We start from the raw sequence: 26282 nt of genomic DNA on the forward strand, positions 1-26282 counted from the left end.
TCAAAGGTCATAAGAGAGAAACAGCAGACAGGACCCCATCCATCCAAGCACGTACGTAACCGTTACCATTTCACCCTGATTTCTCGTTCATGCAAGTTTTTTCTTCCTAGTAAAAACCCACGTTCGGCGGTCCCCACATGCTGCAATGCAGTGTGATTGTGGGGTATGTACTTCGACAGTGTGCGTGTGTGGGGGGAGTGGACCGCTGAAGATATCATGCCATTTCTGGGCTTTCTGGAGTTGGTGGCTGGGCTTGGCTAAAGCCGTTTGCTACTGCCGGGGGCGATGTGTATGACTATGTGGGTACGAGATGGGAGTGGGTGGTGGTGATGATGTTGGAATACCGAAGGCGCGAGAAGACGAAACGCTTTATGCAGCTCTAACGCGTCCGTCTAGTTTGGATGAACAGCTTTCCAAAACATCGACAAAAACATCCATCCAGCTTCCATTGTTGCAGAAAATGGGGTGATAGTCTCAAAAATGATATGGTCATTCCCCCCAAATCTGATATTAATCGTAAGCCAGTCCAAGTCTCGGACATAATTTTATTCTCCGACAACAATAACCCCTCCAACACAAAAGTCAACCCCTCGACAATCTAAACAAAACCCCTTACCCAGTAGTTCGGTTTCTGATACGTCATAGTAGTCACCATCCTCTTCAAGCTTAAACAAACTTCCCCCTTTTTTCTCAGCTTCCTCTTTCTACTCGAACCTCACACACAAAAAGTCAACAACGAAACAGCCCCTCAAAAATAGAGTGCTCCCAAAAGTTCTTGTTCATTACACTAAGTAATTATTCCATATCCGCCGTGCTCGCTGTCCATTTCCCCCAAAACCCGCCCACAGCCCCTCCATATTCAGCTATTTTTCAGCTGATGTAGTATAACATGAATAAATGACAATAGACATCCGTAGCCGCCCCGAAACAAAAAGCTTGCTGTGTACCCTCCGGACTCCGGAGAGACAAAACGATAACCCAGACGCGATTCCAATTCCCCAATGAAACACGCACGCCCTCTTTGCGGTCCAAAAAAAATCAGAAAAAGGGCAGGTATCACAAAACAAATACAACAACTCCCCAATCCATCCGCCTGTCCAGTAGCCATGCCAACCTAACGATCCGACAAGAGAGCACCAAAACCACTGGAAACCAACATAAACGCCTTGTTTTTGAAAGCCCATCCGGATCATATACAAAGTGGGAAGGTGATGGAGCAAGCCAATCATCTCCAGTTCCCCTGGCTCAAACTCAACAACCCAGCCACGGCATCCACATCGCTCTTTTTGCTCGGGCTCACATTGCCCCTCATGAACCTCTCCACCTCGTCGTCCAGAGCAGCCCTCGAAGAAGCAGGGCTCCTGTTCTCAGCCTCTTCATCCTCAAATATCTCCAAAACAGAGTCCTGGGCCGCCCGCTTGTCACGTCTCTGGCCCCGGCCCTTCACCGGCGCGGTGTTAGCTCGGTCGTTCAGGGCCGTCTTGTTGTTTGCCGGAGTGCGGCGGGGATGCTTCCTGTAATCCTTCTCTGACCTTGTAGCAGAAGAGGGGAGAGGGCGGCGACCTGTGGTTGCGGATCCCGTGATTGATTGGGCGTGAGAGTAATAAGGAGTACGCGGGTTGCCGTCTTCATCAGGGCTCCAGTTCTCCTTATCAGAATCGTGACCTGATGGGGAATGCCGTGCGTGAACTTTGATCTTCTCCGAAGTGCTGCTGACGACCTGCTGGTTGTCATGGTTGGCCTTTTCGCTAAGCTCCAGAACTGACTGCATCCTCGCAACACTGCTCGACGCTCTACCGAGCTTTGCCTTCTTGGCCGCACCTGGGCGAGGAGTGGCCTTGCTGATGGTGGCGTTGCGCTTGGCACTGCTGCTTTGCTGAAGAGGGCTGCCGCCGGTTGAGCTGGTTGACCTCAGAAGGCTGATAGCTGCGATGGCGGAGCCATTGCTCTCATTCTTGGCTTGTGCGGTAAGTGCATCCTCGCGGTTCTCAGCATCACAGGCAAACTCCCAGGCGTGCACATCTCTTGACCTTCCACGAGTGAGGCGAGGCGGTAGTGGGCTGTGGCTAGTGAGAGAACTGGTGAGAACTGAAATGGGTGGCAGTGTGACAATAGGAGAAGCACTGTGGCTTCGCTGCAGGTTCGGCCGCCGAATAGAGCGAAGTGACTGCAGCATGTCAGGGGTTGGTGGAGCGGCAATGGGACGCGGTGGTGAAATGGTCGAGGCTACAACTTCGGCCTTGCCTTCCAACGACATGGAGATGCGGAAACGAGAGGGTTGTGTGCTTGGTGGGGGTAGGATTGAGCCAGCAGAGAACGCTGGTGGGCATGACGACGAGAAGGATTCGAAGCTGTAGCCCGGGTTAGGAGACACGGTGATAGGCTGCATCATAGGTGTTACCCACGAGAAGGGCTCATCACGACCAGCCGTCACTGGTGCCGGTGTCGTGAATGAGTTGCCAGTATTCCACCTGTTGGAAAGATAACCAACCGACGCCGAGAAGGACTGTGACAGCGCTGAAGACTGGTCGTGAGCGGATCTTGGTTTAGGAGCAGGGGTAGCCAGCTCCTTAGCGTTGTCCCGGGGTTCCTCCCACTTGCTAGTCTCGCGGCGTACTTCGGCCACTGGCTCGGGCTCCTCCCCAGCTTGAGATACGGGTCTATCTGGCTGGGTGGGGGACGTCGGTTCCTGCTCGGGTCGTGATAATGACTGAAGCGGGGAGGTGTTGGTGATATCGGAACTAAAAGCGGTGTTGTAAGGAGCGGGGTCAGAAGAGAGGATCTGCATGCCGCCGTATCTGAGGGCCGCAAGCTCCTGCGGCGACAAGGGTCGTGATTTTCTTCTGTCGTTTTGTCTTCTGTTTTGGAACCAAATCTAGCCGCTACATGTTAGTGCCGATTCGACAGAGACAGAGAACCGATACGCGTCCTGTTCCTCGCTGGCACTAACCTGAACCTCTTTTTCGTTAAGTGAGACGCGTTTTACAATATCGAGACGCGCTGCCTTGTCAGGCTTAGGGTTGGCATTGTAGGCCGCCTCGAGGATCGCCTTGTCTTTGGCACTGCAGAACGCGTTTTTGTTAGTAAATCGAGGACTTTACTCGGCAAATAATGTCATAGCCGGCGGTGTCACATACGCGGTGCGTTTCCTCTTGCCCTTGGGGTGTCTTTCGTTCTCCCCCACTGATCTCAAAAACTCTGGTCTGTATTCGGGTGACGACTGCTGGGGAATTGCGGGGAGGGCATTGGCGGTGGTGGGAGAGCTCGGCTGCTGTTCATCGCCCGACACAGCGGGGGATTGGGCACGAGGAGCTGGTGACGGCGAGGAGGCGCGTGGTGAAGGAGCTTGGTGATCCATTGTCAATTGGTATTTGGGGGGGCGGGGAAGGGGGTATATCGTGAGAGGCATGCCCGAGTCAGCAGGGCATGCTACAATGGGACCGTCGCAAAGCTTGAGATAGTCTCTCGTCGTCGTCGTGCTGCTGGTACGGAAGGGTGAAGCTGTGCCAGAGAGCAACGGACGAGGCAACAGAGGAGAGAGAGAAAGCAAGAGAAAGGTCGGTGAACGTGTCGACGCGCAAGACAGGGAAATCCGTGGCAGGAAGGAAGGCCCTTTTGAAAGAGGGGGTGGATATGTTGCAGAGCGTGCCGACCGCGATCCTGGGTACCTTCTGGTGCAGAAAGCACAATCATCTAAAAAACGGACCCACGTCGTGTGCCGGGGCTCCGCCCATCTGCTCTGCCCGCGTCTAACTGCAGCCAATCACAGGCGCCGAAAACGCGATTGACGGTCCCGAATAGGAAACAAAGTCAACAATTCCAGCGTCTCGGAAGTGCTTTCCTCGAGCAACCCAGCGCCAAGCCCATTTCAAAATTCAAGGTTTCTGCAAGTCCCGCATCCCACCACCTTCCCTGCCTTTTTATTTTAATTCATTAAATCAGGAAGGGGTGAACGCGACACGCGACTTTTTGTCGATTTAAATGGCAATGGAACCTAGGTCTGTGCTCTTTCTCCCCTACTCACTGCGTGCGCTCATCAATTGTCAGCTAAATTGAGCACTCCTCGTCATGAATTGCTCCCGTAATTGACTTTTCCCGGTGCTCAATTAACCTTCGCATCGGCGGCGGCAAACATCGTCACTCTGGCACGATACCAGTCCAATATGCCGCTGTTGTTTATGGAAAGAGCATGCATGTATGGGAGCAGTTTTATATGCACCTGCAATGCACGAAATCTCCTCTTGAACACATACTGATCTTATCAGCTATGAACCTATTTAAACATATCGAAACCATTACCTTACCTTTACTGACCTCTCCAGAACAACAGCACCTCCCCTTCAGACATCCTCAACGGCGCTTGCTTGGCTACTTCTTATCCGGTCTCTTTCATCCAATGTCATGATGACTGCCTCCACCACCTGCTTGATTGACGCCGGGTCCAAAGAGGACTGCTGGCTGGGTGAGGTGAAGAGACGCCTATTAACCGGAGCAGCCGCCTGGCCCTCCTCGTACATGTCTTCATCTTCCTCCTCGATATATGGTACCCGAGGCGTATACAGCCCGTTGACTGTTTCGTTGACTGTTCGGCTGGTGGTTGGAGTAGGCGGAAGCTCATCGCTCTCTACCCTTCTTTGGCGCTTGGAGGAGCTTCCCGTCCTCGATTCTCTGGTAATAAGAAGACTATTTCTGGGCGTCCTCGCTGATCCGCTTGTCGGCGTCGGCATGTTCCCAAGGCCAAGGCCGAGCTTCCTTTTGCGGCTCGGGGTAGAGCAGACACTGCTTGCAGTGTCCCGAAAAGACCGTTGAGAGGAAAGCTCAAAGCTTTCCAAGCCTTTCAGTACTGTACTTGTCCCAGAGCTGACTGACACGCCGTCATTTGGCACCGGTATCAGATACATCTGCTGGTACTTCGAGCGGGAACCACTCCATTGGTGGGGTGCTTGGAAGATAAATGCTGGCGCAGGGCTGTTCTCAAGGGCAGTGTGCATCTCGTCTTCCTCATCGTCCTCATCGTCCTCCTCCCCGTTTTCTCGGCCTTGCTGACTCCTCGATCTCAAGTCGTCGTAATTATCCCACTGTCCCTGCCGAATACCATGTAGATGGTTTGACGAGGCCTCTCCCTCCAAAGGTAGCCTTGTAGGGTCAATCCACCAGCTTGTCTCGCAAGGCTCATACTTGAACTCCCTCTCGTACGCCCTGTGCTTTGTCTCCAACTCATCCTCAAAGGAGTAAAGGCCACAACCACCTCGCGAGATCGGATCCCAGTTTGGGCAGCCGTAGTACCATCTGCCTTGGTTATTGTTCTTATTGCCCGTGACTTGCTTCACGCTCAACTTGCTGCGGTCCTTGCAGTTGCCTGGTGCCGGTTAGATGGACTCACTTCCTTATCGCCAGGTGTGGAGGACAGCTTACAATAAAACATGCCATCAATCATTAGCAGTCCTTCTTTTCCGAGCGCAGAAAATGGGCGCCACTCTCGATGATTGCGCCGGTGCGCACCAGGACATTCTTTCTTTGTCTGGGAGGATGGGGGTGAGTACATCCTGACAGTTTGGGCAATCGAGGAGAGTTTGTCGGTGAGAAGTCAGGAGAAGAAACAAGTGGGAGCGAAGCTTGTCAAGATAGGACCAGATAGTTGCTCTGTTCACGGATGAAATTGAGCAACTTGGCGCTAAAAGGTGGGGTCATGATTGTAGATTCGAAGGGAGCACTGAAGAGAAAACGGCCTGGTGATGTGACAGCCCGCTTTTGTAGCCTGTCATCGGAGCTTAGCCATCTTCGTGATTGGGTCGGACAGAAAGGTGGTGCAGCTGCATCAATATTTCTTCAGCTCAGGCTTTCTCAAGGCACACTTGCATACGATCGACACAGCATTGGAAACAGTGTACAAAATCAACGTTGTAGATTGAGAGCAGATAAGCTGCTTGATCATGATATGATCTAATTCACCTTAGCTGGAGGTGTTGTCGGCTAAAATACAAACAGGCAGCGCACCAAAACTCCGGGCTTCGTGGCCTCGGTGCGTTGCATGTATGCATTCAGAGATACACTCGGATTGACCACCATGAATGCCTTACCATAAATCCACGCACCGCTTTTACCATGCTTCCCAGCTTCACCGTCCCCATGTCACCAACAACGGGCACTTACTCCTCCGGCTTCTTAACGACAGCACCCTCCCCCTTCAACTGTCTGATCAGATCTTCCCTTACCTCCTCCACCTTCTCCTTTAGAATGGCAGTCTCTCTGTTCTTGAGCTCAAAACCTCCTTTTCACCTTCCAGGTCTTCGGCAAGGGCCTTGTTCTCCAACTTCAGAACCTCGTTCTTTTTCTTCAGAGCCTTTACCTCCATCTGAAGAGCTCTGAGCCTCCTGTGGTCAGATTGCTCATTTTCTTGATCACTGGTAGTCAAGTCGATGAAATGGTGAGCTTTTACTGTCGATTTCTTCCCCGAGGTCGGAGTCCATGGATAGTCGAAGGTATGCTCAACCCATCATCATCGTCGTCGTCCTCGGCTCTTCCACCCTGTGTTTGACTGATACCTCCTCCCCCTCGTCCTCCTCTCCATCCCCCTCCACCTGCTGTCACCACGTGCTTCCCCAGTGCGAGTCCTAATCCCAATCAATGAAATCATCGTCGTCCTCAACCTCCTCGGCCTTCACGTCAATACTACCCAACATATCGCGCAACCCCTTCCCATTCCCCATCTGACTCCGTCTCTTTCTCCCGTTTCCAGCAACCTTCCCCAACCCACCACCCTCGAAGCACCTCCCTTCGGCTGTCTCGGCCAGTCACCGCTTTGTAACGCACGGCTCAGATCCGTTCTCTCTCTCCCACTTCCGATGAGCATTATCCATGTCTCCCTCCCAGATCCAAGCGTCGCATGCTCCGTGCTGGCCCTCGGGTTGCCACTTGGCACATCCCCAGTACGGGCTCTCGGGCCGCTTGGATGTTGGACCGGCGATGCGACGCTCAAGAGGAGAATCACAGTGGCCTGAAGGGTTGGATACATGTTAGCTTTTGGACAATCCTAAAAGATAATGATGAGGCTTCGAAGGATTTCGAGATATACTTGTGGAACACCGAAAGATGACCAACACCCCTTTTGACTCGCTTTCCAAACTTCTTAGCAATCTTTCAAGATATCTCAACCATTGCGTAATTCCTTGATATTTATCACACTCTCCAATCTTCCTGTTCACAGCAGGGAGAGGGTACTCACAGTGATGGACGCCTTTCTTCACAAACGGCGGGGCCCGAGGGACATCCTTCGTCGCGTCGCCGAGTGGCTGCCAGCAGTCGATTTTTTGCATGTGGGAGGCGAGACAGGGGCGAGGCCACCGTTGCTGTTTGGAGAGGGATTGGTAGTGAGAGAGAGGTAGATGTTGGAGATGTGATGTGGTGATGTGTATGATGAGGGAGGATGTGAGGTTGAAAGAAGAAAGAGGGTTTACTCATACATGGGAATAACAATAGAATTCCATTATTGATGATGAAGACGGCATGCCTAGGTAGCGGTCCGTATAGATACACTGATCAAGGCATAATCGAGATTCTGTAAGAAAGATAGGAACGCCTGGGCAGGCTGTTGTCAAAAGGCTGAGATGGTTTCATCGATATGTAGAGCAGAGAGGAGGCCCGAGCTAAGGTGGATTCGTACATCCTCGATTGCCTCTCTGGCTGACCATGACACCAAGATCTCGAAAACCTAGTGGGATGATCTGGGGCTGTGGGTAAACTGCGAAACCTTTTTATTACTGAGCTCTGCGATCTTTGAGGAACAGTGTTCAGAAGAAGAGCCTAGGGTGTCAAATGTATATGCCGAGTAGTAGTATTGAGAATGGCAGTCAAAAAAACAATGATGACGATCTATTTTGACAAGTTTTACACCCTGCTACAACAACAGGCTTCTCACATTTATCTTGATATCTTCCTCTGGATCAAGCCAGAGGTCAGGTTAGAAATGAGTCTCTGTCACGTCATAACAGTGCCAGGTTGTCAATCAGCTTGTCATGCCCAGCACAGATTGAATGTGATTTATGACTAGAACCCTTACAACAACTTGAAGTCTTCAGGTCACCGAGTGATTGGCTGTTTATAGCTCGTCATTGCAGCATCAACCTCGGGGCTATCTACCTAGCCATCTGACTTAAATGTAATAAACCCTTTTAGACGACACCAACAATATTCCCAACTATTATGATACATTATTCTCCTAAATGATGACAGACCTGAGTCAACCCACCTCCCTACCTCAAGCACTCACTCTGAGGCCAACCAGGGTTAGGGTCCACACCCCTTCCCAGGGGTAACTCTCCCCCCTTTTCAGTCTAAACTCCATGATGCCAAGCCTCCCGAGGAGTAACATCGTTACTCCCGCCCCATCAACAAGACAGGCAAGACAGACACAATAGTCGTCTAGCCAAGGAGACTTACGCAGTCAGAATCGAGTGGCACACCTACTCCTCTCTCTCAGGAATGACCGGCTTCCTCCATGACGCACGTTTTGGCTTGTCCAACCTTCGGCAGTAGGCATCCCCCGTAAAAGCAGTTGCCGAAAGAAAGTCAGGAACAGATCGCCCGGAAAGTGCACCTTTGGGTCGTCTTCGTCGTCATCATCATCAGGATGCGAAGCGGCTGTGCTGTTGATTATTCCGGGTAGACTTCCCCGATAAATCATCAGATGTGAGCTTTTGTTGAACAAAAAAGTCTCGAGCGTTCGATTTCAGATGTTGTTGGCCCTGGAGTTACGCCCGCCTTCACAAACCACAGACAGGTATCGTGGCAAGGTCTCCATCACTTCGAGTTCCTGACCTGAACTATAGCTAACCCGGGTGGTTCCAAAGTGAGGTACGTGTTTGTGTAGCAAGCGTGATACGAGATGACGCAGGTAAGCCGGGCAGCCAGTGGATGACAGCTACCTGCCTATCCGAGTGTAGAATGACGACCTAAAAGTCTCAAGTCAGCTTTCCCTCACGGGACTGGATGACAATGTCAAAGTAAAGAAAATTGCACAACATGATGCCCAACCCAGCTTCAACTCTCACCACAACCCTGGTTATCCAAACCATAACCTTGTCAAATCGATTTGATGGTTGGCGATTGTTATCGTCAGAGACCTTATACGAGGAGGGTGCGATTGCTTCTTCAAAACATACAAGGTCTCCAACGTTTGCCACGTACCTGCTCTGCCAATTGGTAGAGTTACCGGTCTGCTGCGTCGGCTGATGTTGATTGATTGATAGGGCCAAAATGGAAAAGAGGAAACGGTAAATATGGCCCGCGGACTCGGGTTTGGTTAACTTCTTGTTGCATTGTGAAACATACAGACAGAGACGTGTGTGTGTGTGTGGTCTGCAGGAGAAAAGAACAAGGCGAGACAGACATCATCAAGAAAAAAGATTGGCGCGGAGAACCCGACTCGGCTGTTAGATTTCGTGGGGGGGAATCATGCAACGCTGAAAAGGAAAACCCGATCCCGTGAGCCAGGTCGCGGTCATCGGGTTGAAATGCATGTGTCCGTAAAAGCAGGCACAGCTGAGAAGGTGGTAGGTACCTGACACACACAAAGACCCATAGGGCGCAACCCGTTGTTGGTGAGATCATGGTTGGTGGCTGAGAAGCGATTGGAAGAAACCGTCTTTCCGGTTTCCGATCCCATACCAGCTGTGCGGACTCTGTCGCCCAGCATAATATCTGCCAGTCGGGAGACTGCCCGTTTAGAGGTTGCATATGTGGCGTTGATGGCCTATAGGTAGTCAATATCAGCGATAACAGCCCTACGCTTCAACAGTGTAGCCGAAGAGACGAACCACGGAGAAATCCCGAGAAATACGAGGTTGCCAAAAAGCCCATGTGAATTTTCCCCCCCGCCTGTCTATCCGATTGTCTGTGAAGACGCCAGCGTCAGAAGCCCCCTTTTCCTCTATCGTGACCGAACCGTCCATCTAGACAACCCCAAAAAAAAGAAACTATCTACATCGTACAGCCCGACCCAATGCCGTTCTCTCCTGACCCTCCATTTTGTCAAGGTTCCAAAGACGCCCTGTGGTTACCTGTCCAAACACAAAATTCGCGCAAGCCAGAATATGCAAGACATCAATCATCCCGGGATGTAAACGCCAAGTCCAAGCCCCCTGAAAAGAAAAACAAAAGAAAACAAACATCAGAACCGTCAGCAACCATGCAGCCCTCCTGCACAGATCCCAAAAAAGATGCCATGGCAGGAGTCATGTCGTACGCCTTCGCCCAAGATAACCAATGAAACCCGGCCTATCAAACGCCCGCGGCTCTGTCCAATGCCGTAGTCGCGGGCGGTAAGAAGCGATGTCGTAGTGGTTCTCTGCATTGATTGCAGCTGCCACTGGTGGTGTCTTCACCGACCTCCGCGGAACCTCAAGAACTGTGAAGCGTCCTAAACCCGGCTGTGATCAAGCTCCTCTTGCTGTCTTTGGAGTCCGAGGGTGCGCTCCAGTAGAAGAGTCCCTGCGTAAAGTCGGTCAGTTATGTTTCACTAGGGGAGAGAGTGTTGGCTATAGGCTTACTCCGAGACCTTTCTGCTTGCAAAATGTAGCTTTGATCTTCACCGTGTCCGGATTGTCGTAGGTAACGAACCCGCCATCACCACCAACACATTGTGCTGCCACGGCACGCTTGTCCACCTGCTCTTTGGTGCCTTTCCTGGGAAGCTGACTGTAGTCAAAGGATCCATCTTCACCCCCAGCACCCCTATTCTTGTGCCCCGGGCCTGTGACGTTGAGAAAGCTTCGCCCAAAGCATGGAATGCCCAGAAGGATCTTGTTCGCAGGAACTCCCGAAGCCATCAGAAACTGGACACCGGACGCCCCCGATTCTTCATCCTTGCTCATCGAATACAGCTGGGCATGGTGGCCACCTTTGGGAGTCCATGTACCGAAGAAATCGTAGGCAACGAGGTTGATTGCATCAAGGTACTCGGACACTCGCCCATGGTCGATGTTCTGAAGGACAGCTCGGGCTGCAGGCAGGGCAGCGGTGAGCAGATAATGGTCCTCGGGTAGATGGAGTCGAATTGCTGCCATGAGGGCGAGGAAGTCATTGCCTTGCTGCGGATTGCAAGGATATTCCCAGACAACTAGGTTGGTTAGCTACAAGAACGCGGGATAAAATGAGGTCATCATTGACCGCTAGAGGCGAGCAGCGGTGAAGCTGTAAGTTTGTGTGCAGGAAAGGTTGGGGGTCACGTACTGTCAATGCCGTCAAGGCCTGATGCTTCCACCAGCCCTCGGGCCGAGCGGGCAAAGTTGTCACGGAGTATAGTGCTTGACGCCACAATGGGAAATGTCTCAGCTGAAGCTCCTCCGCCAATAGACAAAATCACTTGTAAGTGAGGATATCTTTGCTTCAGATGCATCAACGATCCCAGAGCACCCTGAACACCATCGCAAGGTGCTCGAGCATCTGCCCACTCGTCACTGAGCTGGTAAACCCCGTGTCAGCCTGTCTGTCTTTGTACACTCGAGGAGGATGAACTTACAAAAACTCCTCCGTCAGCTGTCACGTTGGCGAAAGCGTAGTAGACTCTGTTGATGCATCCGTAGTTCAGGGCGCCGGGGGTGTCTCCTTTGTAAAGCCTATTGTTCGGCCAATACACGGCATTGGTGTACATGACATTGGAGGCATTTGTTATGCGAGACTTTCGGGAGGAAGACATGATGTTCTGTTGCTGATCAAGTTTGTAAGTCTGAAAGTGTAGTAGTAGTGCTTGGTGCATGGGCAGCAAAGAGGGAAATCAACCACAGAGATGTCTACTCTTTAAGAACCAGGTGAACAAGGAAATATCCGCGTTTCTGAGACAGAGACTTCTGCCAGCTCATTTTGACCTCTGAGGTGTCGGGAGCTGCGGTCGGGCATCAAGGGGGTGGACGACGACTTTCCCGGAGTGTATTCTTATACCTAGCTACATGGCTGATGGGACGAGTGGGAAAGCAGCTCGAGGTGAGTCGCCTGCCTGCCTACCCAAGCTCGGTGGAGCCATACAGGGCTATCGAAGGTTGAGTTGAGAAAAGGGAAGCTGCATGACATAATTTGCTGGGGGGAGGCTGGTCGATGACCGGGCGATCAAGGATACAATGGGCCATCTGTCGGAACAAGACCACAGCTTGTGGCAGTAATGCAGCAGGGATATAAAAGGCGGGTGTTGAATCTCTGGTGACGAGTACCAGCTGAGACGATCCAGCGCGGGATGTGAAGGAGAAAAAAAGAGACTGAGATGTAACATGATGATTTTCCTGCTCCGTCCACGGTTGGCGCGGGTTCATGCCACTTGAGCTTGACCTTGGTGTTTCTTGCCGGATGGTAGCAACGAGGAGCCCTCTTAGCGGCAGTTGGAGATTCACCAAGGAGTACTCGCTCCGAATCCACCATGGGCTCTGGCTGCCGATTTCCGTACGGATAATCACGCTGGCTGCCGTTTTCACGGCTTCCTGTAGCTCCAACGCTGGCCATCCAATCATCTCAGTTAGTCGGCGGTGAGCGCACACGACCAGCCGAGCAAAAGCACGGCTGGTGTAAAAAGCGCGAACTGGGTGCTATAAATGGCAATTCTTGCTTGAGGTCAAGAGGACACGTGAGAGGGAGAAAGAGAGAAAGAGACATGTCGGTGAGAAGATGGTCGAGAATGGGGTCTTGGTGAGTTGAGCCCTTGGCGCCGTTCGACTCCATCTCGCCTAGGATTTTCGCCGTTGTTCTGTCGTCTCCCGAGGCTCACCTCAACGGCGGACCGGGATGCCGGGGGATTAGGGCTCGTGGAATCGCTAGCAGAAAACAATGGTTCGCTCGTCTCTTACATGTGCCGCACATGGTAGTATCGACATCTTGGTTGCAACTAGGTACGCATGGTGCAAAACCTAAACCCTAGACACATAACGATAAGTAGCTGTCTTGGCTCTGACCATGGCCCACCATGCACCATCGACGAGTGAGGAGAGGAAGAATGAGGTCTCTGGCCAGTCACCGAGTCGTCAATTGTTTCAATTCAGACGTCTCCGGAGTAACATGTCGTCCTGTCTGTCTTGCTCGGGCATCTTCGACCAAACGCGTGTGTGTGCCTATGCAAGTCTGATATTGGGCCAAAGCAAGGCGCGGGGGTTATCCTGTATCTTTTAATAATAGAAAAAGATGTCCCTGGAGGAGTCAAGACAGGAGAAAAAGGATTGGATTGCTGTGGCTGTGGGTGAGATCCTTCCTTCGAGGTGTGCCAAAAGTGAAGTTGGTCGAAAGCCTAAATCCCTGTTAGTCATCACCTACGCAATCAATTTGGCGGGCTTCCAGAAGACTTCCATATCTTTTGCCTAACGGAGGTTTTTTACGGAGTAGCTTCCAACCCCCGCTCTCTCCAGCACCCGTAACCTAAACCCCAATACAGCCTCTTCACCTCACAGACCTGACGGTGAAAATTTCAACTTTTGCTCAATTGAGGGCTGTATTGACTGTGGGTCAGCCCAATCAGGTGTTCGCACCAACAGACCTCTCCTGTATGTGCCAGCTCTTCGTCCAGCCCAACTGTATATGTACCAACTGCAGTGTGTAACAGGTCGAACCCAGCCCTGCTAGGACTGCTGCAAGTCATACCCAGGCGCAGGGGTCAGATGCTGAGTGATAGGGTGGGGAATATTTCACCTGCCCCGCGCTTGGGCCCTGGATGACTTCAACCACGTCGTGGAAGTTGTTCCGATGGCTGACCTGCAGCAGAGAGTGTGACCAGTTCAGCCAAAAGATTGGAATAGGGCATCGATGGCCCTTGGCGCCCTCCCACGAGCGGTGATGTCAGCACGAAAAAGTTGTCGGCTTCTTTTTGTGGCTGCTGGGCATCCACATGCCCAGATGGCCGGTGAGGCTTCTGATATCTCGAGGTACATGTCGTCTTCTGCAGCCGGCCGGCACCCAAGTAGAGTTTCACGCAGAAAGACAGGGCACGCTCCTTGCATAAACGATCGGGCTCTCCCACTCCCTTCCTCAGCTGTGATGCACGCCGGTGAAGGGTAAAGTGCCGGTCACCTGCACCCTCAGTGCTCCACGTGTTCAGGGGGTTGATGTTTTCTCGCTTGCCATCCCGAAAATCAAGATGCCTATTCAAGACAACTCAGAGTGAGGCTTGGATTCGGAGAAATAGAGAGAGTCAGAGCCACATCAACCAAAACATAACCATAGCAGGGGAATGCAGAGTGCCTTTTGACGATGCCACAGCACTTGGATGCTCGGGTAAGCACATGCTTCCAAGATCACGCTCATCAAAACCAGCTAGAATCCGGGCGGAAACACATTTTGAGCTCTGGGCCGTTCCGAAGGGCCATATCTGTCGTACCGAAGAGTACTTAGCCACTCAACTATGCCGAGTCGAACATTTGCCCTCAGCGTCAGTCCAGGTGCACAACACAGTCCATATATATCTATCATCACCGATCGTGTTTCAGCTAATCCCAGTCCTGATTCACAACTCTTGTATGGCGCTTTGGGTTCAACCACGTGAAAATACACCCCACGGTCTGTACCGACCGGGCCGTGCCCTCGCCGGCGCCGTGACATTCTCAACCGGAGAGGAAAGTGCACAAACCGCCCAGCCCTGTGCTCGTATGGCGGCCGAGTGTTGCACCGAAAGCTCCACCGACAGGTGCATCAGCACCGATAGTAGGACCCGACCGAGTGTTGTGTACGAGGAAGTACCACCTCAAGGGCCGATAAGGGGTGCCTAGTTTGTGTCAAGCAAGCCATGCCATCTCAGGTTCTCAAATTCAAGTCAAAATGAATGGTAAGGCTGAGCGTTTCAGAACAAGGCGGCGTGTTTGGGTGGCTTAAGTTGAACTTCTCGGTCCGATGGAGGATGAAAGGTCAAGCTGCCACTTGGCTGATACGCCTAGTTCTTTTCACTCTAGTGCTTCACATGGTCTGGATATTTCAGAATCAGAATGTCTGTATGAAGTGTAGTGTGTTGGGTTGAAACAAGTAACGTGGAGCTTTGAAAGTAGGAAACCTACAGTCTGTAAAACCCCGCTTCAATATGAACCCCACATATCCCGCTAGTTCAATCTGTTTCAAAGGATTAATTGATACCAGCTGAGATTAATAACCTGTCTGGTCTGGATATCACTGTCGAAGGATAGTATAATGCAGTTGAGAAGCATATATAAAAGAGAATTCACGTGATGCCCAAAGCCATGTAAGCGGTTGGACAGAACGTCAAAGAAGCTCCCGCTTGCTGAGCCACATGGTGGTGGGGTTATCACCACCTCCGTCCCGCGTGCTGATAGGCGCGCCGAGGCAGGTGCGCTCGGCAGCCTGGCAATATCCCGATAGCGCTGGCGGAGACGCCACTGGTGGGTGGGCTGTCGCAAGTCGCGGCCGGGGAGGCAAGCACCTCCATCCCTCATGATCAACCTTGGCGCCTCAACACCTCCTAGCTCTTGCCAGCTCTACTCCGTACTTTTGTCCCTTTCCTCAACAACGACAGCGTGTTATTTACGACTCTGATCAACACCATCCATACAATTTAATTTTGGATCGCACTCGAAAGACTCACCTCCGCTCCGGATCCAACCCCGCTCCGAGCTACGATCCGTTATCAGGCGTCATCGCGACAAGCGCCCTTTACCCGAACGAACGACCAGATCCCATCACTTAGTGACACACATCCTCACCTTCGCCCATGGCCGACAACACCGAGGCGGGCAGCGACGCCCAGATCACCTTCAAGGTCAAGGCGTCCAACGACAAAATGCACACCATCACCATGTCCGAGTCGGCCACCGTGTTAGACCTCAAGACAAAGCTAGCCGGCCCCGACTTCGAGAACATCCCAGCCGCCAATCAGCGCCTTATCTACTCCGGGCGTATCCTCAAGGATGCGGATGCCCTGAGCGTCTACAAGATCAAGAATCTTAACACGATCCATTTAGTCAAGTCGGCACAAAGCAATGCCGCTGCCTCGTCCTCTGCGTCGACGTCGACACCAACACCACCAGCCGTTCCCCAGAATATGGCTGCCGGAACTCCAGCCAGCAACATTCTCGCCGGACTCACAGGCGCCAGATTTGCTGGCCATGCCCCTCTGCCGAATCGGGATCTCTTTGGGGCTGACGGCGGTGTAAGTTTCCCTCTAAATCTTTTGCCGGGCGTGGTTAACAGCGTGTAATAGATGGGTGCGCCTCCCAGCGAAGACCAAATGGCCGACATGCTATCCAACCCAGCCATCGCACAGAGCATGAACGAAGCCCTCAACAACCCAGCCTTTGTTGAGCACATGATCCAGTCGAACCCAATGTTGGCCAATGTGCCCAATGCGCGCGAGTTGCTCCAGTCGCCGGCCTTCCGACAGATGATGACAAACCCCGAAGCAATCCGAATGGCGGCCAGGATGCGGAGACTAGCCGGAGGTCAAGGGCCTGCGGCTTTCCCAGCGCCCGGTGTCACCGACACAACACCGGCTGGTGCGGCAGGTAGTGAGGGTGCGAATGCCGCTCAGAATCCGTTTGGTGCTTTTCCTGGCCTCTTTAATAATCTCCCTGGCGCCGTTGGTGCTTCTGGAAACGATCCTTTTGCTGCCCTGTTTGGCGGTATGAGTCCCTGGGGTGCACCTCCTGCGGGGGCAACGCCCTCGACTCAGAGTGCTGGTCAGGCGAACCCGGCGTCACCAGCTGCTGAGGCCGCGGCGGGGGCCTCTCCAGACGGCCAAGCGCAGGGTGCTCAGGCGCCGCCGGTCAACCCCTTTGCTGCTCTGTTCGGCGCTCCGGCAGCGGGAGCGGGAGCGGGGGGTGCTGGTGCGGGTGCTGCCAACCCATTCGGCATGTCTGCCGAAGAGCTCGCTCAGATGAGACAAGCCCTCCAAGGGCTGGGAGGGTTGGGCGGATTTGGCGGATTGGGCGGGCTGGGTGCATTTGGCGCGCCACCAGCATCTGTTGATAACAGACCACCTGAGGAGAGATATGCTGAGCAACTGCGGCAGCTGAACGACATGGGATTTTTTGACTTTGACAGAAACGTGGCAGCCTTGCGCAGGAGTGGCGGCAGTGTTCAGGGTGCTATTGAGCATTTGCTCAGTGGGCCGTAATTGGGGTAGCCGGAACGAAACCAACCCGTACCATTATTTTATTAAGAAGATTATGTAGGCCGTCGTGCTTCTGATGTGATAGCATTCCGGTTTGAGAGCAGCACATCTTTAGCCAGAAAGCGAAGCAGTAATTCTGAGCTGGAGTGAAGCCTCGGGCAGTCATGAATGGAAGCGCGTTTCGAGGTAGTATCGGCAAAGATGACAAGTTTTTTAATGTAAAGACAATTGACAATACACTTTGGACAAATCATTTGTTGTAAATCATGATGTAACTAGATATTCTGCTTTGTGATGTATCCCTAACGCCCTGCCTGCTTTTTCCTTTGTCTCCCCAAACAATCCCTCTACGCCATCTTGACCGCCTCCTCCTGCGGCGGCACCGCCTCCGTCCCCGCGGAGCTGTTGAGAAAACTGAGATAGCAGTTCCACCCTATGCTGATGACATTGACAAACAGGACCCTGTGCTGGAGCGGGACAAACTTGAAGTTGACAAGCTGGACGAACGGCCAGATGAGGTAGTTTGCCGACAGGGCGGGCCAGTACGAAGACGAGAGCTTTTCGGTCACGGACCCCCCTTCGAGGACGGCCATGGAGGAGAGGAAGATGCCGATGAAGGTCGGGGCGAAGAGGCCCTGGTCGGCGGCCACGCGGGCGAGGATGGTGCGGTTTGGGGAGGAGGGGAACCTGACGTGGGACTGGAGGAGGCGGAACCAGGTTGTTGCTGCTGGGCCGAAGACTAGACCGCCGTAGGAGGCCATTCGGGCTGTGCGGAGGAGGTCATGGTTTGCGAGGCCGCGGTGCTCGATGAGTTGCTGGGCGGTGATGTCGCCTATGCCGAAGAGGAGGGAGGTGGTGAGGGATTGGGTTAGGAGGGGGCGGGAGGCGAGGCGGGCTTGGTACCTTTTGAGTTGGGTTAGTTTTTTTTTTTTTTTTTGGGGAGGGTGGGTGGAAGGAGGACATACCAGGCGAGCATTTTGGCGGTTTGGAGGGGGGAAAGGTGGGGGGGGATGGGTGTTATCGGAGTGAGGGTAAGAGGTGAGGTTGAAGTTGAGGAAGATAGGTGAGCGAGGCACAGATTTGGTGATTGTAGATCTTTCTTGGCGGAGGGGTGAGATTTCGATCAGGAAATACAACAGCAACAAAATGTAGGTTGAAAAAAATCGTGTAGCAGTAGTCAATAAGTAAAGGACAAATTGCTGTAAAATCCAGGTGATTTGTCGATATCAGATGAACCGTCCCTGTAGTATTCAGATGACGCTGGTGAAGATCCAAGCTGTTTGAACAGAACTGCCCCGCGGTTGGGTTTCGTTTCGATATCAAGGACAAAACCAGTGCAACGTTGGTTGAACAGCAGAGCTATAGGCAGCTCTGAGAGAAATATATTCTAGTATTTAAGAAACCCCAAGCCCCAATGATCAGCAAGGGCAGAAAAACTCCCAACGCCCTGCCAGGAATCTCCCATCCCCACACATTCTCGGTCGAGATGATCACCGTTGGCTCACCAGTCAAAAAAGCACTACAAACCGCCCACGAGACCTGCTGAAAAATGGGCCACCACAGCCCAATCCAGTTACTCCGACAGCATCCCGCCAGGGGCATCCGCGTCTTTCGGCACATCCCCGCCGGCGGCGAGACCTAGGGTCTTGGGCGTGGGGGCTTACAAGATTTCTGGACCTCGTGGTATAGGACATCCAAACCCAGCCTTGCGGTAACAACACCATGTCCGGATGAATCTTTTTACCCGCCACTATGGACCAAGAATCCATTCTCAAGCTGGGCTGTGTTAAGCCATGCTTGGTCCAGAATGGGCTCCATGAACTTGTGTTCATGCTCCCACCGGGATCATCGATGAGCAACGGCCGACACCATCATCCCAACTTTGTTGCCCATGCGCAAAATGGCGCCACAGATGTCCATTATCCTAGATGGGCTATTAAACAAGAACACGCTTGCTTTATGATCGGTTTCACATAGTCCTAATTTTTCCAAATAATAATCCCTCCCTTTCCAGTCTTCCAACGCCCGGTCAGCCATTAATACCCACGCTCAGTCGACCTCCAGAAATCCAAGAGCCGCTCTATTGCAGCATATCCTTGACCTCCTGGCCGCTGTACTTTTCAAGACCCTCACCACCCTGTGCTGTAGTCAGTCAATGCTTTTCTTGTAGGACTTTGGTGGCAACAACTTACATAACTCAACAATGGGCTAACCTCAACACCACCCGCAACCTTGGCACCAGCAGCCTCAAGCCACCTTCTGCCTTGGGCAGTAATATCAGCCCTGCTAGTATCCGGGTCATCCTCACCGGTGCCCGCGGCATTCTTGAGCGGGCTGAACTCGTCCTCGCGGCGCACCTCCAAGCAAGCAAACTTGCTAAGCTCGAGCATGGGGAACACATCAAAGACAAACTGCTCCAGCTTGATACCGTTTGGCTTGGTGGGCTTGACTTGCTCGCCCGACTCGATGTCCGCATAGGGAATCTTCTTGCGGGCAACGTGGTGTGGCAGGCTCTTGGCCCACTCGGGAATGCTCTCGAGGAAGCGGAACGAGTAGTAGTGGTTGACAATGTTGGCGGCACGGAACTTGAGCACACCGGGTTGCTCTGGGTCCTCCTCGGCGGCGATTTGGGGATCAATCTCGCTGTACTCAACCACGTCCGGCTTGCCATTCTTCTGTACAATCAACCCGACGCTTTCAGTGGCATTGCGCTTGCGCACGACCTTGGTGGCAATGTCGACGTTCTTACTCGCCGAAAAGCCAATGAAGACAGGGTCGGCCACCTTGACAAGGCAGTTATCCACGCAGTAAGCGTGAATGTGCTCAATGCCGCGCTTCTTCATGTCGTCCAGCACCTTGGATTCCACCAATGCATTATAGATACCGCCGTTCCCATCAGGGGCAACAGCAACCTTGCTCTTACTTTCCAACAGAATCTTTCCATCGTTGGAGATGCAGGGGAGAACTCCCTGCTCGAAAATGAAGACGTTTTCAGGGCTGAGGCCAAAGTACCCCTTTTCCTTGAAGAACTGCTCGGTAGGACCCCGGGTTGGCCCGGAGGTCATGACGTACCACGGGACCGTGACCTCGCTGCCAGACTTCTTCTGGGCAAGCTCCTCAATCTTGCGAATACGCTCGGCTTGGATCTGGAACAGAGACTTGTGGGAGGGCAGGCCAATGTCGAAGCAGCCCTTGGGCGCAGAGCTGCCCAACCGTGTGCCTTGCCCACCAGCCATGAGAACCACGGCCACCTTGTTTGCGGCGATCAGATCGAGACCGGATCGGTACCATCTTTCGATATCGGCCGGGTCTGAGTCGAGAATGCTGGCCCGGGCAGCCTCGGGGAGGGGCTCCAGAGACGCTGGCTTCTCATCCTTTGCTAGGGGTGCAAGGGTCTTGGCGAAGATGGTGTTGATGTAGGTAGGGTCGAAAAGGGACAATTGCTGGAAAAGCGAGGCCTTTTCGGTGCTCGAGAGCGAATCCCAAAAGGTAAAGACCTGATCCTGGGCAGCGAGCTCGTACTTTGCCTTGAGCTGCGAGACCTGCTCCGGTGTTGGTTCTTGGGCCGACATTGCTGTGGTCAAAGGTCTGTGCAGTTGAGCTTAGTTAACGGTGGAGAAGTAAGAATAGAGTTGGTAAGCGGCTGCAGTAGTTTAAAAGTGTCCAAAGTAAGAAAGAAGCCTATGAGGGAAGGGGGTGCTTTTTATTCCAAGAGGGCGAAGCAAGAAAACAAGTCCGAAAGGGGCTTCGACCTCCTGGCAACCCGCCAGCAACGACAGGACCCCGCCGCGCTCTTCCTCAGCTGTTGGGTAGCTCCTGCCCCGCTGTCAGCTCCGAGACAGTGTGACGCCACAGCACCCCGCCGCGAACAATCGATACACCGCCCCAAATCCAGGGGCTTGTGGTGGCAGGGCGATATGTGATTGGCTGATTATTTCGCGGCATGCTTCCCGTTCTCGTCCTTGCTGGGCGACAGCTTCTCCCGGCTTCTTTTTTGGTCCGGATCCGCAGTCAAACACTCAACACGATGTTGAACACGAGAATGGCTTCAGACGACTCTGTGACAAGTGCCACGGCAGCGAAAACTGAGAAGAGAACGGCATGTCATGTTTGTGTCTGCAGTGTGTTGTGAGGGCATGTAGATCATCTGGCAGATGAGTAGACAAGGCCATGGTTGAATAGGTGGCGTTGCTGCCTCGGGGTGGTGGCCATTCAGAGCTCTCCTTTACCTAACCTCCATGCTCATCAAACCATCTACAGGAGACTCTGATCATCTCATCCAAACTCACTCAACTCGATCAATCTCCGAAATTTCACGCCAAGAGACCGATTGTGCCTTCCTCCCTCAAACTCAGTGACTGATATCTCGCCTCCGAAGCGCACCTTTTACTCCATACTCACCATAGAAAATGTCCGAAACATCATCACCCCAAGAAGAAGCAACCGACAACCTTCCCGCCCCGACCTTCGCCGGCCGTCTCAAACTCTCGGAATTCATCTTCACCCCTGAACAAAAGAAATCCATGCCTCTCCAACAACCCCTCCGTAAAAGCCCCCGGCTTCTCGCATCAGCCTCCTCCTCATCAACACCACTCCTCCAACCCTCCCCATCCATACCATCCCCCCTCAAACGCCCCCCCTCGGAACCACCATCATCAATATCCTCCCCTTCAAAACGCAAACGCCCCAAACCCCTCCCCACCCCACCCGGCCCGCTCCCCCTCCTCCCAGACGCCATCGCTCCCAACCTCATCCTCCTCTTCGTCGGCCTGAATCCCGGCCTGCTAACCTCCTCCACCGGCCACGCCTACGCCCACCCGACAAATCTCTTCTGGCGACTCCTCCACTCATCCGGCATCACCCCCCGCCTCTGCGCGCCACAAGAAGACCGGCTCCTCCCCTCCCTCTTCTCCCTCGGGCTCACCAACATTGTCCCCCGACCGACACGGAACGGGGCAGAGCTTTCAAAGAAGGAGATGGATGCTGGCGTTGCGGTCCTGGAAGAGAAAATCAGGGAGTTTAAGCCGGAGGTGGTGTGTATTGTTGGGAAGAGCATTTGGGAGAGCGTGTGGAGGGTGAGGCATGGGAGGGGGATCAAGAAGGAGGAGTTCAGGTACGGGTGGCAGGAGCGGGGGGAGGATATGGGAAAGGTGGAGGGGGTGGGGGAGTGGAATGGGGCGAGGGTGTTTGTTGCTTGTAGTACTAGTGGGTTGGCGGCTACGTTGAAGCCGAGGGAGAAGGAGGAGATTTTTGGGGAGTTGGGGGAGTGGGTTGTCAAGAGGAGGAGGGAGAGGGAGGAGGAGAAGGGGGTGGGGAGTGGAACAGATGGTGGTGAGGATGGTGGTGAGGGTATAGGGCAGGTTGATGATGCAGAGGTCAAGCAGGAATCATGAAAAGGACAGTCGACGACGATACAGACGACGAGACGGAATGGTCGGAAGGGGCATCAGGGCTCTGGGCAATGATAATGGAAAGGTTTAATCATTTGGCGACTTTTTAGCAGGCATCATTGCACCTCGAATTCATTTCAAGCTTTCAACAATATCGAGAGTTCGGCTTTTTGGTATAAAAAAAAGGTCAAAAGAGTTCGCGCCCGCCTCCGGTCTCGAGCCCGCAGGTTGGGCCATCCACAGCGCTGCCTAATCTCTATCCGGTTCCTCATGGGTCAGGGTAATCTGGACGTCTCCTCATACCGCTGGGCCACTTCGCCTCCCCCACCAGGCACGTCCTGGTCTGCGATTGCTCTCCCAAAGTCGGAACTTATATCCCCATGGAGGGAAGGAGCGATAGGGAAGGAGCGATTGGGAAGGAGCGATGAGGAGGGTTAGGGAAGGAGTGACCAGGTGATGTTGATATTGCTCGTCCCATCCAGGACAGGTTGCTCCTTCCTCGTGACGCAGAAACAACGAATTCTAGCAGTGGTTCGCTTGTTGAAGCCATCATCCTCCTGATGGTCTCGACTGTGGCTGTCTTGTTTTGTTATGATAGAGCCGAACTTTGATGCCCTCCTCGCCCTGCGACCCAGAGGTTTTATCAACAACTTGGAGAGTTGGTTGATTTATGGCTAGATACTTTCCTGTAAAACATGAGGTTAATGGTTCTCTCGGTGCGTTGTGTCTGGGGGGACACTCACCTATTTGAGAGAGAGCCTAGTCATGCATGATAGAGATATCTTGCACCACCGACCGCTCTGGTTAAAATATCACAAGGCTTGTTAAATCCCATATCCTCCACGCAATTAGAGGTCTGGTTGTTTTTATCGAAAGTAACTAGGATACACATGTTGAACTTATGAACGTCAAGGTAGCGAGGCGTACGGAGATCTTGATTCTGAGTATATATGAGACCATCTCGCGATTAACTATCTAGCATCCGTACCTACCTCGGCAGCGTCCACATATGCCAAGTGCAGTTGGCTCCGCAGATCTCGCCTTGCCCCTTTTGGTTGTACCGATCTCTCTCCTTCCCCCTTATCTGACCTTGCGATATTCCTCTCTCCCGGAAACCCTTCTAATCAAGCGCGCTTCGACGACTATTGAACCCGCAAGAACGACGCGACACCCCCAGCAATGTGTTATCCAAACTCCAAAATCTCAACCACCCCTCTAGCTCCAGTCGCCTCGAAACTTATAACCCTTTTAGGAACACCCAATAACATTGCCCCCTCCAGGCTCCTCCTCCACAACTACACTTTGTCTGGCACGGATGGTAACATAATCCCAGAAAAGAAAAACCCAGGGCTTACTAGGCTCAGCTGCCCGGCCTGATCTAGTTTGGTCTGGCTGATGAGCTGTCCAAATTATCTGATCTCGTCTCAAAAATTGGAGACGGTGTCAACTGTATTCCTCTCCGCACTGTCAAAGATGCAAAGATCGGGTAGCATGCGGATGAGCAACCAAGGACAAAGCTAGGCTATATTTAAGCGCGAAAAGAGAGAGAGAGACGTGGGGAAACAAAAGAGAAAACAAAATGAGTGAGAAAGGGGGGGAATGGTTTGTTCAGACAGGGCGTTGTTTATATGTTTGGCCGTTAGATCAGGAATTTGGACAACCCCGATATATAACTTTCGTACCTAACCACCATCTATCTAGATAACCATCTCACTCTCACCACCCGCCTAACTGGCCCGAGTAGATCCCACCCCGCCCCCCCATCCCTTCAGGCTGTGTGTGTGGGGACGAAGATGCGTGTGTGGTACACAGGCATCGACCCACTCCTCCCCCCTCCCCCGTCCGCTGCATCACAAAAGCCGTGTCGTATCATGAATTGCCGTCCTATTCCACACTCGCATACCATCCAACCTTGTCCCGGGCTGGTTGACTCTCCCCCCCCCCCCACCATCCTCACCGTCCTCAGCTTCTCACCCGATCTTGGCAAGTCAGCAATACACAGTAATAGAACGCTGGAACCAGTCTGTCGGGTTCAACAAGCCCAACCAACAACCAAAGAGCGTGTGAGCCGACCCACCATTTCCAAACACCAACCATGACGATTGGTTGTCGAGGAGGGGGTCGTGCATACTCAAACACTGTCGTCGAGATCGCCAATGTCCCCTTCGTATCTGCCTGTCAGATTGTCAACAACTAGCAGAGTAATATCGAGGGTGGCTGGGCCAAAACAGGTCATCTCATGGTTATGGAAGTTGGCTAGATAGGTGCTGTCAAGGAGCGTCGGCCATGATAGACAGGCATGCTTCACGTAAAGGATAGGGCTCCTGGACTCCAGTGCTTGGCGAATTCGGTGTAAGTCTTGCCATAGTCGCTACAGTAACAAATCACTTTTCTTCAAGTCTGTTGTGTAACCTGGATATACGCGACACCCAATCGCGCTGCTGCCCCAAGGGTGACGAAAAGCGAACAGACCTTCGATGATACATGGCAAACATCCATTCTGTAGCCAACCAATAGACATGGGATGTTCCACACATGCCGACCTGCCACGTACCACACCCCCCCTGTTGTTCCATCTTCGAGCCCTCCATTATGCCTTCCTATCCCCTATAACTCCCTAAACGCCTTTGGCTGAAAGCAACGCTGAACAGTGAAAAGACAAAGCGCTTGTGAGGCCGATCGAAGAACCTCGACAAATCTGAACCAATGGTGGGCCTTCGAGCCACCCATTCGGCAACTCCCATCAATGTCAAGCTCAGTAGATAAGCGAGTAGAGCCCCATAACGTGCGACTGGGCAGGGTTGGAGAAGAACGAAACGTGCTGGCCATTTTCACCTCGAAATCGCATAAGGTTCCCAAAAGCACTGCTGCTCGTCAAGTCGGCGAGGAAAAGAGCTGAAAGAGTTGGCCGCAAAAGGCCAGATCATGTATAGATATATATACACGGTAGTGTGTCGTAATATGGATGGTGGTGCGTAAATGTGACACCCCGTGGGGTCGACGTGCATACGGAATCGGCGACTTAGAGAGCTGCTTCCGAGTGAAAATGCTGGTTGCTGGCGGGTGTAAGATGGGTGGGCCAACATGTACCTTAGTGCTGGCGGGCTCGCGACCTGGAGGTCTGGGAAGAGGAAGCTGGGTTGTCCCCCCTGTAATGTTTTAGAATGCCACACGTCATTGAATAGTCAACTGGGAGGGGAGAACGTGGTTCATTTATCGCATTACTCCGGCCCTGGCGCTCCCGTCGGGTTGAATGTGGGTACGACCGAAGGTGCAGCAAGGCCGAGGTAAGCGGGTGGGTTATCCCACAGGGGTGCTCTTGTTGTACCCGAGTGGTTTGAGGGTGGTAGAAACAAGCAAACGAGCGAGACTCACTGTGGTCTTCTCGCCGTGAAGATATGCCTAGGGAGCTGTTAGACATATTGCCGTCGACTCGCGTCTGGGTCATTAATGAAACTCACATTGTGCAAAACACACGCTTCTCCTTCTTACTCACCTCCGCCTTGACCTCTTCCACAAAGTCGTTAATCTCGGAAAACGACTTGTTGAGTCCTCTCGCAAAGGGCGCCAGACACAGAGGTTGGAATCCCTGCTTCATAACCAAGTTAAACCAACGGCCAATGTCCCGAGAATATGTGTCTGTCGGCCATGGGTTGAAAGGAATCCGGATGACCTCCTCTTTGATGTCAACGAACCCTACCTCGGCCAGCCGCTGCGTGGTCACGTTGCTGTCGAGACGCATGGATCGGCCAAAGTTGTCCATGACAGTCAGGAGCTCTCCTGTCCACTGCGAAATCAAGGAGCCATTG

At 52.8% G+C, this 26282-nt stretch overlaps 11 protein-coding genes across 11 annotated transcripts; 3 read left to right on the forward strand and 8 right to left on the reverse strand.

Annotated features, from left to right (window-relative positions):
* Window positions 1-636: 636 nt before the first annotated feature.
* On the reverse strand, window positions 637-3409 carry QC763_102230 (uncharacterized protein; the record flags this gene model as incomplete). The annotated part of the gene is made up of 4 exons (XM_062906777.1): window positions 637-2351; window positions 2406-2875; window positions 2951-3062; window positions 3138-3409. 4 exons carry the CDS (start codon window positions 3407-3409, stop codon window positions 1226-1228), a joined length of 1980 nt encoding a protein of 659 aa, XP_062769660.1. The 3' UTR covers window positions 637-1225.
* Window positions 3410-4340: 931 nt separating this feature from the next.
* Window positions 4341-5545, reverse strand: QC763_102240 (uncharacterized protein; the record flags this gene model as incomplete). The annotated part of the gene is made up of 2 exons (XM_062906778.1): window positions 4341-5359; window positions 5416-5545. The coding sequence occupies 2 exons, from the start codon at window positions 5543-5545 to the stop codon at window positions 4341-4343; spliced, it is 1149 nt and encodes a 382-aa protein (XP_062769661.1).
* Window positions 5546-5952: 407 nt separating this feature from the next.
* Window positions 5953-7885, forward strand: QC763_0002870 (uncharacterized protein). Its single transcript, XM_062905072.1, has 2 exons — window positions 5953-6482; window positions 6607-7885. The coding sequence occupies exons 1-2, from the start codon at window positions 6425-6427 to the stop codon at window positions 6999-7001; spliced, it is 453 nt and encodes a 150-aa protein (XP_062769662.1). The 5' UTR covers window positions 5953-6424; the 3' UTR covers window positions 7002-7885.
* On the reverse strand, window positions 6795-7569 carry QC763_0002880 (uncharacterized protein; the record flags this gene model as incomplete). Its single annotated transcript, XM_062905073.1, has 2 exons — window positions 7226-7569; window positions 6795-6997 (listed from the first exon to the last, which is right to left on the reverse strand). The coding sequence occupies exons 1-2, from the start codon at window positions 7314-7316 to the stop codon at window positions 6795-6797; spliced, it is 294 nt and encodes a 97-aa protein (XP_062769663.1). The 5' UTR covers window positions 7317-7569.
* A 191-nt stretch (window positions 7886-8076) lies between the features above and the next one.
* QC763_102248 (uncharacterized protein) lies at window positions 8077-9950 on the reverse strand (the record flags this gene model as incomplete). Its single annotated transcript, XM_062906779.1, has 2 exons — window positions 8077-9751; window positions 9816-9950. 2 exons carry the CDS (start codon window positions 9948-9950, stop codon window positions 9500-9502), a joined length of 387 nt encoding a protein of 128 aa, XP_062769664.1. The 3' UTR covers window positions 8077-9499.
* Window positions 9951-10398: 448 nt separating this feature from the next.
* On the reverse strand, window positions 10399-11755 carry QC763_102250 (uncharacterized protein; the record flags this gene model as incomplete). The annotated part of the gene is made up of 4 exons (XM_062906780.1): window positions 10399-10488; window positions 10548-11116; window positions 11230-11461; window positions 11519-11755. The coding sequence occupies 4 exons, from the start codon at window positions 11753-11755 to the stop codon at window positions 10399-10401; spliced, it is 1128 nt and encodes a 375-aa protein (XP_062769665.1).
* A 3391-nt stretch (window positions 11756-15146) lies between these two features.
* QC763_102260 (uncharacterized protein) lies at window positions 15147-17363 on the forward strand. The gene is made up of 2 exons (XM_062906781.1): window positions 15147-16123; window positions 16175-17363. The coding sequence occupies exons 1-2, from the start codon at window positions 15686-15688 to the stop codon at window positions 17084-17086; spliced, it is 1350 nt and encodes a 449-aa protein (XP_062769666.1). The 5' UTR covers window positions 15147-15685; the 3' UTR covers window positions 17087-17363.
* Window positions 17364-17430: 67 nt separating this feature from the next.
* Window positions 17431-18059, reverse strand: SYM1 (Protein required for ethanol metabolism; the record flags this gene model as incomplete). Its single annotated transcript, XM_062906782.1, has 2 exons — window positions 17431-17986; window positions 18049-18059. 2 exons carry the CDS (start codon window positions 18057-18059, stop codon window positions 17431-17433), a joined length of 567 nt encoding a protein of 188 aa, XP_062769667.1.
* Window positions 18060-19163: 1104 nt separating this feature from the next.
* Window positions 19164-21726, reverse strand: UAP1 (UDP-N-acetylglucosamine pyrophosphorylase; the record flags this gene model as incomplete). Its single annotated transcript, XM_062906783.1, has 2 exons — window positions 19276-21726; window positions 19164-19220 (listed from the first exon to the last, which is right to left on the reverse strand). The coding sequence occupies exons 1-2, from the start codon at window positions 20653-20655 to the stop codon at window positions 19164-19166; spliced, it is 1437 nt and encodes a 478-aa protein (XP_062769668.1). The 5' UTR covers window positions 20656-21726.
* On the forward strand, window positions 21493-22476 carry thp1 (uracil DNA N-glycosylase Thp1; the record flags this gene model as incomplete). The annotated part of the gene is made up of 1 exon (XM_062906784.1): window positions 21493-22476. The coding sequence occupies one exon, from the start codon at window positions 21493-21495 to the stop codon at window positions 22474-22476; it is 984 nt and encodes a 327-aa protein (XP_062769669.1).
* Window positions 22477-24872: 2396 nt separating this feature from the next.
* On the reverse strand, window positions 24873-26236 carry QC763_0002950 (uncharacterized protein; the record flags this gene model as incomplete). Its single annotated transcript, XM_062905075.1, has 2 exons — window positions 24873-25875; window positions 25970-26236. 2 exons carry the CDS (start codon window positions 26234-26236, stop codon window positions 25774-25776), a joined length of 369 nt encoding a protein of 122 aa, XP_062769670.1. The 3' UTR covers window positions 24873-25773.
* Window positions 26237-26282: the final 46 nt, after the last annotated feature.

Source organism: Podospora pseudopauciseta, chromosome 1 (genome assembly GCF_035222475.1).
Source record: "Podospora pseudopauciseta strain CBS 411.78 chromosome 1, whole genome shotgun sequence".
In the NCBI taxonomy this organism is placed as follows: Eukaryota; Fungi; Ascomycota; class Sordariomycetes; order Sordariales; family Podosporaceae; genus Podospora; species Podospora pseudopauciseta.